Source organism: Castanea sativa, chromosome 4 (assembly GCF_040712315.1).
Source record: "Castanea sativa cultivar Marrone di Chiusa Pesio chromosome 4, ASM4071231v1".
Classification (NCBI taxonomy): Eukaryota; Viridiplantae; Streptophyta; class Magnoliopsida; order Fagales; family Fagaceae; genus Castanea; species Castanea sativa.
Window position 1 is genome coordinate 29,099,849 of NC_134016.1, and position 17,176 is coordinate 29,117,024.

At 34.3% G+C, this 17,176-nt stretch overlaps 2 protein-coding genes across 2 annotated transcripts; both read right to left on the reverse strand.

Annotated features, from left to right (window-relative positions):
* Nucleotides 1-591: 591 nt before the first annotated feature.
* On the reverse strand, nt 592-5,747 carry LOC142631612 (glycosyltransferase BC10-like). Its single transcript, XM_075805818.1, has 2 exons — nt 4,975-5,747; nt 592-1,346 (listed from the first exon to the last, which is right to left on the reverse strand). Exons 1-2 carry the CDS (start codon nt 5,590-5,592, stop codon nt 699-701), a joined length of 1,266 nt encoding a protein of 421 aa, XP_075661933.1. The 5' UTR covers nt 5,593-5,747; the 3' UTR covers nt 592-698.
* Nucleotides 5,748-10,940: 5,193 nt separating this feature from the next.
* LOC142631611 (AP-3 complex subunit delta) lies at nt 10,941-15,209 on the reverse strand. Its single transcript, XM_075805816.1, has 2 exons — nt 11,939-15,209; nt 10,941-11,347 (listed from the first exon to the last, which is right to left on the reverse strand). Exon 1 carries the CDS (start codon nt 14,958-14,960, stop codon nt 12,024-12,026), a length of 2,937 nt encoding a protein of 978 aa, XP_075661931.1. The 5' UTR covers nt 14,961-15,209; the 3' UTR covers nt 10,941-11,347; nt 11,939-12,023.
* Between the last annotated feature and the right edge of the window lie 1,967 nt (nt 15,210-17,176).

The window sequence follows — 17,176 nt, forward strand, 5'->3', positions numbered from 1 at the left end:
TGTATAAGAGTGTGTAAATGAGTGTATGTGTAACCACTTAAATACACCAAAAATTTCGTGGCCTTCACGGTTAAAGGAATCCCACCACCCCACCGTAGTATTAATGAAATTGTAGTCATCATGGTGTGGGCCCATGTGCCTCATTTCTATTTTTAAATTACTAAATTTATATAAAAATTAATAAAGAAGCCAGGGAAACTACTCATAAAATTCTTCACATCGATCCAAAACCACCATACCAAGTTGATTCCTAAAAAATGTGTTACAGCTCCAGTTATATTATATAGATGTTAATTAAACGGTTAAATCATATGGATAGTTAATATAAGCTTAAATTGCATATTTGGTCCTCAAATTTAACTTTTGTTTAGAATGTTAAAAAAAAACACAGACACACACTATTTGATAGATGAAAAATGTTGACCTAACAAATAGAATTTATAAAACTGAGTTGCTTTGATGTAGTGGAGTTTATTATATGTTATGAATTTAGTTTGTCACATCAACATTTTTCATCCATTCAATTAGATGTCAATAATGTTCTTTGAAAATAATTTTAAAAGTATAAGAATCAAAAGAATTAAAGTGTTTTTAAATTATAAAAATGATTTTGAAACAAATTTCAAAGATTGAGTACTAAATATGTAATTCAACTTAAATATAATTGATAAATTAATTGTAGACTTGTATACACATATTTAAGTACTGAAATGTAGAAACTCTGATGCAATCTGCAACAAAGGTTGCAAAGTGTTTGGCATGAACTTCCTAGCAAACAAAAAGCACATGGAGGTAGTAGCATTGCCATTATAAGTGCAGTTAGTGCCAAACCTTATTTGATTCAGGAACTCAATACTAACAGCTTGCCTGACAAATTTTCCTGGGTGTGGACCACTCTTAGACCAATCAACCCATGTGATACTCCTATTTGAGTTCTCCTCTGGGCTCAGAATGTTCATTATCGTAGGAATATAGTGTTCATCCATGTAACATGGAGGACTGCAAAACTCACTAAATACAGGGTAGTACTTCTTGTCTGATATAATATCAATGGCTACCTTGCGATTGACCTCAAACCATTGTGACCCTTTTCTCCAATCTGCAATAGAAATTGTTGGAAACATTTGAGGATTGTATCGACCGCGACCAACTTTTCTTGGGTCATCATATGAGCCTATGAAGCTCTTATTGGAGCCAATGAGATAGTTATATATTGTTGTGAAGTTGAACAAAGGAATGCATGTCTCTGAGAGTAATACAAATCTTTCATTAGAGAGATCTAGTAGTGCATTAGCCAAGAGGCGCCTCTCTGCGTCAATCATTGTTGGTTTCCCCCATTCCACTGGCTGCAATAAGAGAGGAAACATATTCATGTGACTCATTTAATTATTTTTCGATATAGAGTAGCCTGAAATTTAAGACATTATATCTCTATTGTTAAATAATTTTAAATGAAGAAAAAGAGTGTGAATATGACCCATTATATTACAAATTCCTCAAATAATTAATTGTTATACATTCAATTATTTCTGACTCCTCATCAAGAGTGTGATAGTGGTGCCAGTCAGCCAGTCATACGGTGAAGGGAAAAAAAATATTAAATATAAATCATGAGATAAGGAGTGAACTACTTTTTAATATTTTATTTTCCTTAAGTACGTTCTTTTAATTGTGGTGTCTTAGTTTTTGACTAAAATATTCTAATTCCTCTTCATGAGATACTTAGAAAGTCTTATGAATTAATAGTGTGGTGAATTGAATTTAAGACCTTTGAGTTTATATCACATTCTAAACTAATGAATTCACTACCCGAGTACCCCCTTGGGGGTAATCAAGTATCGCATTAGTTGATGTATTGGGATGCATTTTTTATTATTATTATTACATTAAATTAAATTGGGGGAGGGAGAACAAACATTAACCTCTCATCTTTAGGAATGCTAAGAGGCATGCCAACTAACCTAAAGATCATTGCCATTATTAGACACACTTAAAATATATGTATTCCACTTATTATGTTCACCGGTGCAAGAAGTTTCTTTTTTTTTTTATAATTATTAATGGGAGTTTGGGTAAATTTCTTGTCTAACATCCACCTTACTAGCCTTGGGTATTTTTTTCCCCCAAAGATCTACCGGTACCTCGCATTTATTTTTTATAAATAAAAATTAAGTTTTATAATATTTAATATTGTATTAAAATTTGTATTAAGCTTTATGCAATCTTACATAAAAAGATAATATTTATTTAAAAATAAAAATCCAAAATGTTAAAAATTCAAACACATTTTCCCTTGTGTTAGTTCTTTTTCAGAATTCGTGAAGCTTTCACTTATACTTTTCAAGCCGCGTCCATGTTCAAATGTGTTAGAGACATTAATGTTCAAGCCCAATTATATTATCCCATGCAAGGCCCAAATCTATCATATTATCCAAATTCATAATCATTATACTAATCTCAAACGAAAAATATTAAAGGTATTATCAAATAGATGTACATTTGTGATTATCAAATAGATGTACATTTGTGATTATCAAAAAAAAAAGAAAGATATATATGTGTGTTTTAGTAATTCTGTTTTTATCAAATCAGACAAGGTTTCTCTCCATATTAAGTGAAATTTAGAGAGAGCATCTCACATTTAAATTTGTGTTGTACATCTAATAATATAAGTCTAAATACACACATTATAATATTTAATACTCTCTCCGTTCCAGTTTGTTTGTTCTCTATTCCATTTTGGGATGTCCCAAAATATTGTCCTATTTCTAAAAATAAAATTAATTAATTTACTAATATTCATATTATACCTCTACTTTATTTTCAAAACTATTTGAAAAGAAAACTAACAAATATTTAAAAAATCAATCTAATTAGGGCACCTTTTTAGTTGCCTCATTAAGAATAACTCTTTTTTTTTTTTTAAAACCGATAAATTTATTTAAGGGCAATTTTGTAAATTTAAATATTGGTAAAAATACAAAACTAATCCTCTAACTTTCAACGTTTTTCATTTCAGTCCTCTAACTTTCAATTTTTGTCAATCTAGGCTTCTGTTAAAACTCAGTTAAGATTACTGTTAAACTCACTGAGAAATGACCGTTTTGCCCTTTTTCATATAAATTTTAAATTAAAAGAAAAAAAAATTGAAAAAAAAAAAACGCTGTAGCCTCTCCATAGTCCATAATCAGACATCTTACAATAAAAGTCACACACAAAAAAAAAAATGTTAGCAGCTCAGATCTGAACCCAAAACAGCAAAAAATAATAATAAAAGACAAGAAAAAGAAACCCATTTGTGGAAAAAAAATGGAGAATGAGATGAACACAAGGATCGGGCTTCAATATAAGAGCTGAGTTGAGCGGTGGTGGCAACAGCAATAGCGGCAGCAGCATTGATCAAACCCACGAAACCACAGAAGACACTACAACGGCAGCAACCCACAACCACCGATCAACCCAAGCCAACATCGATCAAACCCAGTGGCAGCATCAATCAACCCAAGTCACCACACCCATGCCCAGCAACCCACAACCACCGAGAAAGCCACTGATTTAAACCCACCAAAATCACCACCACACATCCACGCAGCCCAATTTAAACCCATTGATTTCAACCCAAGCCACCACACCCATGCCACCCTCCACCAATACAAGCCCCAGCCCCAAAACCAAAGCCCTATGCCACCGAGAGAGGAGAGAGAAAAAGAAACAGAAGAGAGAGTGAGAAGAAAGTCAGAGACGAGAGAATGTGGAGATATTTTTTGGAAAAATCCAAAAAATTACAAACGCTTGCTCATCTCGTAGTCCGTACAAGACGACTTCAACAAACGCTGTAACCTCCGCTCAATCTCCGCCGTCAAACCCGAAGGAGCCCCCCCCCCCCCTGGAAGTCTACCCTAGAACTCACCGTTTGAAGAAACCGGCATCAACAACAACAAACGCTTCATCATCATCATCATCAATAACCACGTCAACGATGACGGTTACAACAACGGTGTCTTCTTCAGATTTTTTTTTTTTTTACTGGCAAACTTTTTTTTTTTTACAGATTTTTTTTATTTAAAAAAATTTTTTTTTAAAAAAAAAAGAAGGGCAAAACGGTCATTTCTCAGTGAGTTTAACGGTAATCTTAACTGAATTTTAACAAAAGCCTAGATTGACAAGAATTAAAAGTTAAAGGACTGAAATGACAAAACTTAAAGTTAGAGGACTGAAATAAAAAACGTTGAAAGTTAGAGGGTCAATTTTGCATTTTTGTCTTAAATATTTTTATAAGGCAGACAAGACAATAAATAATATTCCCTTAAAAAGTTTGACTTTTCAAACAGGACAAACAAAGTGTGACTGAGGGAGTATAAACTTTGAAATTAATTTATTTGAAATTGAGAAGATCTAGCCCTCTCTAGCAAATATCAATTCTGCCCCCTGTTGAGCAGTTAACAGAAATGGCCTAACATCTATATAAGCATAAAACTAAACAAATCATTTTTATAATTTATTTATCTGCAAGATCGGATTATATTAAAATGATCATTGCCATTCAATAATGATGATATTAATTCTAGGATGAAGTTTTTATCAAAATAAAATTCTTCATCTAAATGGTGACCTAAATGAGTATCTCTATAAATCGCACAACCTATTTAAGAATTATGAGATTTGTTTAAATTTTAGATGACATAATAATTCATGTAAGCAAAATACACCTGAATAATTAGATGGTGTTTGAGAGAGTAGTTTGAGTTATGTTGTTTGGGTGTTTTAGATATACATGTGAGTGAAAAAATGTGTAAAAATGTATGTAATGTTGTTTAAAATATATGAAAATGTATTAAAATTAGCTTGCTAAACACCCCCTTAATCATTTGAACTACCACGTAATGGGTTGGAGAAAATCCCTCTAACCCAAAGGAAAACTTTGTCTATAATTTTAATAATAAACTGAATATTAGCATAAGTAAAAAAACACACCTTGCTTGGAATTCTTCTTCCATGGAAAACAGAACTTTCAGGGACAGATTCATTATATGAGGGATGAGGGTGAACATAAATGGAATAACGACCTTCATAACCTTTAAAGAACTTCTCCCACAATGGTCCCAAAGGTATAGGCCCTTTTGTCAAGAACATGAAAGCAACCTTTGGGACATGATTAAAAGGGAACTCTCTAATACTTGGAACCATTGATGCTCGCCAAAACAACTCGTCATCATCCATGTTGTGCATGAGAAAAGGCTTATCATTGAAAGCAATCCTACTTTCATTCTGTATAGTCGGTGGTGGTGGTGATGGTGGTTGTACAGCTATTAGTACTGGCGGCGGCGGCGGCGGTGGTGGTGATTGTAGAGCTATTAGTAGTAGAGGTGGTGGTGGTAATGGTGATGGTGGTGACTGCAGTAGAATTGTTGTTGATAACGATGGCAATGACAGGGTTGTTTGAATGTAGAAAGAGAAGGTTTTAAGGTACAAACTAGTTGTGATTCCAATGGACAAACCAATCACAAAGAACACAAAATAGAAGACATGTTTTAACGATAAATATGAATTCTTTGCAATCTTTGGAGACTGTTGCTGTTGTTCAATTCCCATTGATTAATCTAAAAAAAATGGTAGAGGGGTCTGGGGTTGTCTTTAGAATAGAATTGAGAGGCAATAAGGAAGAACCCAGTAAGTTTAATGCAGGATATGACTAATTAGAACACTTAAACCGAAAGTTAAGATGGCATGCATGTGCGGTGGTCTGACCTTGGGTATGATGAAGTCGTTACTTGTAGCAGAAAAAGCACACAGAATTCGATGTTAGGCAGGTCGAATTATTTAGCACTTTGGGAGCTTTATTTCTATATAGCTGTTCAGTGTAAAGTATGAGCAACGATCTCCATATTATTATAATATAAACACTGTGTAAACCTATATTCAAGTTGGTGTGTTGTGTTAAAATATAATTGTGCTTCACTCAAAAAAAAAAAAATATATATATATATATATACACACATATATAATTGTGCTAATCAAAATGGTCAATACTTTCACATCTACTTTTTTTTTTACATTCATTTTTTTTTTTTTACATTTATTTTTATGTTTAAAATGTGGACATTTTTACGTTAATTGTGGATATTTGTGTGTAAAACTGTGGATGAAAACTAATTTAACTTGATATTTTTCCAATTAAAATATGCCACCAGTACTTGTTCGAATGCAATTTGAGTACTCATGAGCAGACTTCAAAATTTTGACCTTAGAAATTCCACCAATTTGCTGACCGTGTAATGGGACTTTGTGGACTTTTCCTTTATTTATTTATTTTTTTTATAGGAACTTTGTGGACTTTTAAGTTTGTTTATTTCGTCAATTTGGTAAACAGGACCATGAAGTTAGATACCAATTTACGCAAGGTTTTAAGGGGAGTGACAAATTGACAATTCCATGATATAAAGGCACTGTTGGTTATGGGACAGACTGGCAAAACAATTTAAGATAAAGTTGATACTTAACCGTTTTGTTCGCCGGATGAGGCGGAACGCTCTAAAACGCATTTTTGTTGTACTTGTATGTTAAGTTGCTTTTAGGGGAAAAAAGAGTTCAACCTTTCGTTCCATAAGAAACAGAGTCACTTAAGCAAAGCATTTCTCAGTCTTAATCTAATGGTAAAAAGCATCATTAAAAGTGAATGTTATAAGTTAAAACTCTCTCAAAAAAAAATATAAGCAAAGCATTCCTCTCTTAGGATTTAAACTTAAGACAATAGTAAGCCCGCCCAAGTTCTAATAAAAAAAACTTAGTTTTTTTTCTTTTTTAAGATAAGTTGTTTGAAAAAATAGTATCTATTCAAAATATATATATATATATATAAGAAAATGTTAACAAATACCGTGTCGTGTTTGTTAAGATTTTCCTATATGAATCTCACTTAATAACAAAAAAGACAAAAAGTTATTAAAAAAATTGTCAAGAATGATATTTTTTTTTTTTTTAAAAACTACTAAAAAATTGTCAAAAAAGAGAAATAGCTGCAAAAAGTTGGCTTGATAATCATTTCTGAATAATATTTAAGGTTCCTAATATCCATTTTTGAATAGGGATTTAAGCTTTTAATTGGGGTATATCTAAAGAGATGGCAAGCTTCACGATCTGAAAATTTTGTTATCTAACCTTTGGGCCAAATCCGCGTTTAGGGAACGTATTAAAAGTGTCAAACCTCGTTAGAGAGCTTCTGATGAGTGATGAAGTTAGGTGCTTTTTCTTCATCATAGAGCAGCGCAACCAATGTCTTACATGCCTGAAAATGGCCAACGTATGATTTATCTCATGGATCCTCAGATTTTGTAACTGGTCCCAACCCATTTAGCAAAATTTATGCTCTGGATCCATTAAAAAACCAAAGAAAACTCAATTGTACTCTCTAACCACACTCCTTTAAGTCCCCAATTAAATTACTTGGGCTTTGGCCACTCATAAAAGAATAAAGTACTTTACAAAAATATGTATAACGGTTCCAAAAATAAATAAAATCCCAAACAAAATTAATGTTTAAATTCCCCCCCCCCCCCAAAAAAAAAAAAAAAACAGAAGTCCTAAATATAGATTTAAGACAGGTTGGTTGGGGTTCGAGATGAAATGAAATTGGAGGATTCAAACCAGCTCAGTTTAGTGCGTTGCCATTATTGATCTCTCTGAATTAGTAGTAGCACCAGTTTTTGGGTTAGGAAAGTGTCAATTCTAGACTCTCGACTTCGGTGGGTTGTGGGGTGAGGAGCAAATAGGTGAAGAACGTCAAGTCTAGGTTTAGTGCGTTAGGGAAACAACATTATAAACAATCCCAACCCACCTACCTGACTCCAGCAGAGAAACAGGAAACATGGCACAAATGCAGGGGAGAACCCAATCATATGATCCATGCTAATTACTATTACTAAGCAACATATGAAGAGAGACATCAAGTTAAGCATTTCATGATGCTGTATCTCGGACTTAATTCTATATGCTGGATTGTATTATCTTATGATCCTTATCTAACTTCAAATTTGCTCTCGAATTCATCTATATGAGCTTGTTGCTATGAATGAATCCTAATTTACATGTTACTTCATTATCCCTACAAATTAGACTTGAATAACAACAAAACTGTTCAGTAGTTCTGCTCTTCTGAATCCTGATTGATTAACAAGATGAAGTGAACCTGTAAGTGAATGCTGAGGAATTCAGACTCTCGGCGGAATCTGATTTGGCTTGGCAAAATTGGTACATTAGTTCAAACAAAGCCTGATATTGAAAAAAATCTCTAAACCAGGGTTTGCTTTCCTTTTAACAATAACAAAAACAATACTAATACTATTAGTTTAGTTCTTACAAACATAATTGTTTTTGTGTTTTCAGGCAAAGTAAGCTAAATTTCTTAACAGAAGAGGCCAACTCATACAGGCTTTGAACAAACTAAAGATTCAAGTGAGCCAAGCTTTACCTTACTCCACCTGAACGGTTCAAAGTACACAATTTTAGTTTACTCATGCCCAGCTTATTTTATCAGAGCCGAAGTACTCAAAGCATAAATGTCTGAATTCTAAGCAAAATACAGTTCAAACATAACAAGCATCATATCATACAAACATTTAAGTCAAACTACAATTTTGATCCTTAAACTACGCATCAAATTTCAATTTCATCCCAAAACTATCAATTGTTTCAGTTGAGTTCATACTTCATAGAGTTCTAAAAACTTTTCAGATAAACATTTGCTAACTTGATGGATAGTTTTTGTACAATCCTTGACTTGTGATGATACGTTGTTTGGATGCTCCATTTTATTTCCCATTATGGCTGAACCTAAAGTAGTGCTTAAGAGATTTTTTTTTTTTTGGGTATTTACAGATTCAATATTAAACTAAGAAAGCAAAACAAGGCAAGAACTAGTCATCATCACCAAATTATTCATTATGAAACAACCCAAGACAGAATCCGCGGCCGGGGGGTGGGGAGCAGGAAAAAGTCGAAAACAACAAAATCCATATCTTGGGATCTTCCCAGAGTATCATATACATGTCACTTACAAATTACAATTACTGATTTGACAAGTTAAGCCAAGTAGCAGTCTCACAAAGTCAAAATAAATGAAAATACATGGTTATAAAATTTTTACAAAAATAATAATATATTTTGTCCTCCCTTAACCTTGATTTTATAATATCAGTAATTGCCATCAATAATGGCAACATAAGGCGAGTACCATTGAAACTGAATTAAAACAATAGATAGTTGATGGATCACATTGAGATCAGATGGATAGTTCAGGGATCAAAATTATGTTCATTTCATGATTCAAAAAGCAATATCGGAATTATAAGAATCTAAAAAATTCAGTTCCTAAGTCAAAAAGCAACACCAGAATTGCAAGAATCTAAAAGTTCATTTCATAAGTCAAAAAGCAATACCAGAATTTCAAGAATCTTTTCCTAGAAGATATCAACAGATTTTGCAAACCCAGCATGGTATTAAAGGGCTATTGAGTAACAAATAGTAACCTGAATTAGGCACTGCTTTCAGATAGAAGTAACCTAAGGCTAACACTCCAAGGTTAGTCAGTAACTCACACTTTGTAACTCACTTTATGTCTAGAATGAACCAAGAATATGAACAGAAGACAATGCAACCATAATTCGAGATTCAATGATATTTAAAATACACCAAGAATACAAATTGGACAAAACTTAATAAAAATTTATAATTGATCATGAGTTCTTTACACAGGTCCGCTACTTCAAAAACTTAAGACATGTCTTTTGCCAAACTTAGATTACCAGACAGCAAGCCACTACAAACAAATCCAGCAAAAGTTTGATACTTTGATCCATCTCTCTCTATCTCGCTCTCTCTTAATCCTCTATTTTCAACTTATGCTTTTTTGTTGATTTTATTGGGTGTGTGACTTGTAGGATTTGAACACCACACCTCAAGAAGAGAAAGCTCCAAGATTGCAAATTTTCAATTAACATTAATGGAAAAGATAATAGCAGTAGTGAGAAAACAGTTTACAGAATTAATTCAATAAGGCAGATACCCAATAATAGGAAGTGTTTAGAAAATCGCAAAAACATGTGTAAACATCTCCAAAACCAGATTTCCTTCCATATGTAGATGACAAAGTGGTTTATGTTCTTCATCTTTAACAAATTCCTAATAGTACTAACATGTTTAGGTAGAAGGTTATGTAAAGTAAACATCTTGTATAAATTTATCAAGAAGTTGTATATACTATTTATTAAGAAATCCAAGATATCCCTATTAATCATGCCCTGGTCTGGTGAAGTATGCTGTATCAATCCTAAGCCGGGCATTGACTACATATGATGTACTGGATGAGGCAAACTACCCCACCTAGAAAACAAGAAAAAGAAGAAAGAGGGCATATGGAAAACCACGTTCAACTTGACTTAATCAAACCAAGCCATAATCCCAGGTGATTGGGCTTGGCACTTTGGCTACCCAAAATTTTTCCCCGAAATAGTCAGGTGTATATGTGTGTGTGTGTGTGTGTGTGTGTGTGTATATATATAAATTATTAAAAAAAATGACAATTTGGCTACAAACAAAAAAATTAACATTGCTATATATTTTGAAAACGAATCAAAAAGTGTGCTAGTCCCATTTAATTGTGGTAATACTCTATACCACTATATATTATTTTTGTGGTTAGGGCAATGACACAGCTAATGAGGTTCTGAGGCACATCTATTGCTGTTTAAAAATTAGGGCAAATTACACTTTACCACCCTAAACTATATACCAGATTATACTTTGTACTTTAAATTATTTGAATGCACATTTGGCACCCTAGACAATTACACTTTGCACCCTAATGTTAGTTTTACCATTAAGTTAGACAAAAATTAATAGCACATGACTTGCACATGATTTTTGCAAAAAACACCCTCTTCACAAAAAATTAAAAACAAAATTTTATTTCATTATGGTACAGGTACAGATCCAATGATTTCCGCTGAAAAAATATATACTATATAGAACCCATAGTAATAGTATATTTAGCATGTGATTTTTCATTTTAAAAGGAACAATAGCGATGAGGTGCCATATCTGCTAAAGGTCCCTTAGTGGATAATAGTGATGAGGTGGAGATTTTAGCTTGTCGCAAGGCCATTGAATTTGCTATGGAAGCTAGCTTTACAGATCTAGTCATTAAAGGAGAGAATACTAATGTTATGAAGGCCATTACTGATATGGGTCTCATGTATCTAGGTTGGGTCATATTGTTCTTAATATCCAAATGCTCATGCAGGATCTGCAATGGAGGTCCTTGATTTCCATCAATGATGCGCGAGGGAGAGAGCTGGAAAAAATAAGGAAAAGTTATTGTTTTAATTGATTGTGAGGATGGGTATTTTTGACTTTCAATTTTGTTCCACCTTAGCAAAAATCACGTGCAGGTCATGTGCTATTAATTTTTGTCTAACTTACAATGAAACTAACGTCGGGGTGCAAAGTATCATAAACATGATAGTTTAGGGTGCAAAGTGTGCGTTCGAATAGTTTAGGATGCAAAGTGTAATCTAATGTATAATTTAGGATGGTAAAGTGTAATTTTCCCTAAAAACTATACAATATTACACTTAATTAATGAAGTCCACTTATCTTAAAAATAATAAAAGACACGTCATCATGAAAGCAAACAAGAATTGCAAAAACAGCTCAAACTAAAAACATAATAAGAAAGAAAGTTAAAACCTCAAAAGGTCATAAAGAATGCTTCCACACTATTACTAGACAGCAGTTAAACAATCTTAAATTTGAAATTTTACTTTGATGAAATTCACTTTGTGTAACATTGGAAAATAAGGTAAACCCTCATCCAAAAAATATAAGGCAAACCCTCACCAAAAAAAAAAAAAAAAAAGAGTGTAAAATCTACAACAGAACTGACCTCATCGCTCAAAGTGGAGGAATATGAGGGAGAAAAAAAAGTTGTGTGACAGCTGATGGCAAATAATGATTCCAGGTCATTAATGCTACAAAAGAAAATCTGGAATTACTGGTGTTTCTGAAACCACATTCAAGGGCACATCAGCTCTTTGTCGAGTTTTGTGCCTAGCATGGCGATGACTAGTCTTTTTCTTCTCTTTCTGACCATTTTCTTCCCTTTCCTCCCTAATCTTTCCTGGACTCTTATGTCTTCTCTCTTTACCATGAGTACGGTGTTTACTTCTTCTTGAACTTGGATTTTCATGGTCAAGCTTTTCTGCATCACCCAAATTTTCATTCAGTTCGGAAGAAGGATCAGTGATTAGCTTTTCCTTCCCTTTTCTCTTACTTGATGACTTATCAGAGGGATTACTTCGTGATGTAGAGGTTCTTGTGTCACTTCCCAAAAGAACTTCCTGCACTGCACCAGATAGCGAATCATCCTTTGGCCCTGGCCTCTTGGCTGAAACAGGTACAACATCTCCATCCAATTTCACCACTACAGGCCTAGGCTTTGCCTGGTTTGGCCTTTTCTTTGACACAAGTAATTGCTCAGTAAGCTTTACTAGATCTTCAGTGTCATTATTCTGATTGTCCTGCAACTTGGGGTCATTGGCAGGTGGATAATCATTTGCTACAATGTCATTTTTCTCTGAAGAAAGATAGTATAACCCATGCCGCTTACGGTGTTCAGCAAGTAGAGACGTGGCCTCACTTGGTGGTTCCAATTCTTCCTTGCTTTGGAGGTCAGGGAGAGAAGCACCAACCCCCTCCTCATAATGATTACTTACAAGAGAAAATGAAATTGATGAAGGTAGTTGAATATCACCACAGATCATCTCCAAATCATTAAGATTCTCCTTAAGCACTAATCCTTCTGGTATAGGAACTCTTTCCTGAGCACTAACTGAGACTGGACCAAGCTCCTCCGAAAAGGCATCACTCATCAGTTTGATGATTTTGGAAGATTTCATCTCTGCACTATTCAAGTTTTCTTCCTTCTGCACTAAGCTCTCAAGTACTTCTCCCTTAATCAAATCAATGAAACATAATAGATTCCTCACTCTCTCCAGTATTTCTACATCATGGCTTCCTGTAAGCGGGCCCAGAGCCAACTCTATTAGATTTAAATGGTTGACAACAGCTTCATATGTGAAACTGTTCTCTGAAGTAACAGGTGTAGATGTCTGACCATGACTAATAGTTCTATCCCCACCATTTCCTACAGAAAGCTCTTCAAATGATTGATTTGACACCCTTGGGTTGAACACTTCATCCTGTTCACTGTGAGAAGGAGCTTTAAATGTTGCCGAATCAGAACCCTCAGGCATTTCCCTCTTAGAGGCTAATTCAGAAAGTGCCGAAGTATCAGGATATGAGGAAGCACTACTTTCCCTTTGTAAGAGGTAAGAATGTAAACAAAAGATTAATACTTTAAAAGCAGACTGGATATATATTGCCCTTATTGATGGTGGCAAGAGATTCGTACGAGGTTGTAATAGTGCCTCTATAAGTTCAAACGGATTCCTCGAGAACTCAACATACTCCCCTGACACCCAAGCAGCAGCAGATAATATCCTATACAAGAAATGGTTACTAAGTAATGCAGGATCAATTAGCAGATCACGACCAACCCGAACAAGCTCCGGTCTAACATCCCTGACCCTCATACAGATATCAATTAGCTGATTCTCAATTTCATCCCCCTGTTGGCAATGTAGAATCCTCGACATTTCTCCAAGAAGCGACACATACCAATCAAAATCATTAACTATCTCATACAAATTTCTAGAACATGTGGACAAAATGGACCCCAGAATCTCATTGCAAAACTCTGGATCAGATTTTAAAGCATAATTCACCAAAACCCTGCAAATTTCAACCACATTATTCTCAGAAACCATTGCCATCACAAGACGCAAGGACTCACGCTTGATATTAGGATCCTCATCACTCAACCACTTAATTACAACCTCCTTATTCTCCAACACAGCCCACAAGTGCTTTGGAGCAACAATTGAAAGTGCATTCAATCCAAGATACTTAAGATTCGGATCATCATCAAGCAACAACTCCCGAATCTTCACAACCGCAAGCTTCACCGCTTCTTCATAGTCACTCAAACTACTCACCACAGTCCTAACACACTCAAACATCAACGACTTAGCTCCAGTCCTCCTCATATGCTCACAAACCGGCTCAACAACCCGCTTTGCCAACCTTGGCTCCAACAGCACCAACTTGGCGAAAATCTTCAACATCTTAATCAACACCCAATTGTTCTTAGAATCAACTAAGATCCTATAAAACTCGGGCGCCAAAGGAAGATACGATTTGGGGTCATTAGAAGTGAGCTCACAAAAGACCCCAACAACCGCAGACACAATGTGGGGGTCTGTACTATCTAAATTCTCAACCAAACGCTTAAAACAGACCTTTACAGCATCTGGGTATTTCTCGAAAACCCTCAAAACAAGCGCAATCGCTTTCTTTCTCACGAAAATCTTAGTACTCGACAAAAGGGTGAATATCTCAGGAGTTAAGTCTCTACAAAGATCAGTAGTGGCAATTCTAGAGAGGCATTCGAGAGCAAGGCTTACCTCAAACTCGTTGTTTGGGTTGGTCAAATCTTTGCGGAGCTGATTGGTGATCAAGAGGAGCACAGGGGTGGAGTCGCTGAAGGAGAGGGAAGCGGCATGGTACCCGATTTTCTTGTGGGAAAATCTTGAAGAGGACATGACTTCGACGACATGGAAAGCAGCCCACGACATGTCCAAGTGGTGGAGAGAAGAGAGGTAGGAGAGCTTTTGGAGTGCGTTGGATTTGGTGTGTGGGTCTGTCGATTTGATCTCGCGGCGGATCTCGTCGAGGGCTTTGGAGATGAAAGCGGACTCGCCAATGAGTTGGAGGCGGAGGCCCTTGATTAGGTCCTCTAAGGTGCGTTGGAAGAGTGCGTCCATGATGGAAGAAGTGGTGCTGGCCATTGTTTGTGGATTTTAAGGTTAATATTGGGATGAGAAATGAGATATGAAACACCAAGATTTGGTGTGTGTTATCAATCTATGAAGAGATCATTGGTGAGAAGGGTGGGTGAAAGTTTTGAGGATGGGATTTTGGGGTTTCAAGGAATTGTTTTTGTGTTTTTGATTTGATGATCTTCTTCTTGTGCTAGAGAAAGGTCATCATTGTTTTCTTCTCTCAATGTGTCTGTCTCTCTCTCTGGTTTTTGTTTTTTTTCTTTTTTGGTTGGGGTGTGGGAAGAGATGGATGGAACTTTTTTGGTTTTGGGCCTATGGTGAGTGATGGGGTTATGAGGACATGAACATGTTTTTTGGAGTTTGGGCCTACGAATAGATTGGTGGTGAAAGGTTGAAAGGAGCCTCACATCAGGACAGGGCTCAAGAAATAGAGGTTTGGTCTATCAAAATTTGGGTCAGATTCTTTTCTTCTTCTTTTTTTTTTTTTTTTTTTGAGAAAAAGATTCTTTTCTTTTTTTAATAGGGTCAGATTCTATTTTAGTACTTGGAAGGAAAAAAAAATTTATTTAGTCATAGTAATCAAATCTAAACTCCTCAAAAATAATCAAAGATTGACTAGATTGAACGGCTGATGCATTATTGGTTTAAACCGTATAAATTAAGTTTTTTTTTTTTAGCAAAAACAATAGTAGACTTTATTTATAAAGAAATATGTTGTATAATGGAAAAGAGAAAATATGAGCATTTTTCTAACTAAACAATGACCATCTCTTACTTTTTTGAAACATTAGCCAACATTAGAGCAGCACAATAACATCGTAAAAGTATGCTAACAAAATATATAAAATCAAAACTATCACAAATAAATCTAATGTCTTCGAGGATCCAAACAACTTCAAGAAAATATATTTTATAATTATAAAAATTAGCTAAAATAAAATAACAATATGTGTAAACTAAAAAAAGATATTTCAAATGACATAAATTTTAAATATATCAAAAACTAAACTCATCATTCGTGTAAATTATCTAATATTCAAATCATATGGTATAAAAGTTTTGAAACAACATATATGATACAAGTTCTAAATAACTTATTTTTAGCTTAATTGCTAAACCCAAAAGCATACCAAAATTGACGGTATTTCAATCTTTTTTGGAGTCTTTTGGTTATTTGAAAGTCTTGGGGGTTATTTTTCATTTTTGAGGTTTGAGAGTATGTTGGTCATTTTCAAAGTTTTGGGGTATTTTGCTCATTTGGGTATTTTGGACATTTTCATAATTTTGGAGATAATTTAAAATTTTGGCAATATTTCAATTGTTTTGGAGCATTCATAGGTATTTAGGTCATTGTTAAGATTTGGGGGGATTTTGGTCAACTTGAAGCTTTTGGGAGAATTTTGATCATTTTAGAAATTTACAGTCATTTCGATCATTTTAGGAACATTTTTGTCATTTCTTAGGCTTTAGGGGTATGTAGGTCATTTAATAAGTTTGGGGTACCTGAAACATTTTTGAATTGGGGGAGTTTTAACCATTTTAGTAGTTTTGGGGCTGTTACGTGGAGTTTAGGGTGTATGTTAGTCATTTTAAAGATTTAGGGAGTATTTTGTCATTTTGGAGCTTTTAGGAATATTTTGGTCCTTTTTTTGTGATTTTGGGATGTTGATCATTTTAGATGTTTAGTGATATTCTAGTTATTTGGGAATTTTTAGGATATTTTGGTCAATTAAGTTGTTTTAGAGTGTCAATAATTTGGAAGTGTGACTAAATTTTTAAAATTCCATGAGTTTAGAATTTATTTCAAATCCAATGACTTTAGGTTTTAAAATCTTTTTTGTATTTCTCCTAAATCCAAATTTTTAATCTTTTAAACTATCCAATCAAACTTGTGGGGGTCAAAAACATAATCTATAAAGAACAGTGCTTGCATTCTTAATCAACACAACTAATTTCTAAGTAAAAGGGGTAAACTCCACAATGGGAAAATTAGACAGATGGTTGAAGGCAAGGAAGGTAAAAATAAGCACTTTGATTGAGAAAAACAAATTTCCCAATGTACAAAGAGTGAATCTAAGGAAAATACAAGTTTTTGTTCTCTCTCTTTTTCTCTCTCTTACTTTTCTTTTTGATTTTTCTAGATCCCCCTTTTTGTTGATATCCCCCCCCCCCTCCTTTTATCCCTCCTCCCTTCCTTTTTTTTTTCTAGCTATTTCTCTCTT

Bases quoted from the DNA above. Each gene is read 5' to 3' on its own strand.
- LOC142631612 (XM_075805818.1), bottom strand. From the start codon at position 5,592: ATGGGAATTGAACAACAGCAACAGTCTCCAAAGATTGCAAAGAATTCA. The intron at 1,347-4,974 runs GTGTGTTTTTTT...CTCTTATTGCAG, and splicing joins GAAGAAGAATTCCAAGCAAG to CCAGTGGAATGGGGGAAACC.
- LOC142631611 (XM_075805816.1), bottom strand. From the start codon at position 14,960: ATGGCCAGCACCACTTCTTCCATCATGGACGCACTCTTCCAACGCACC.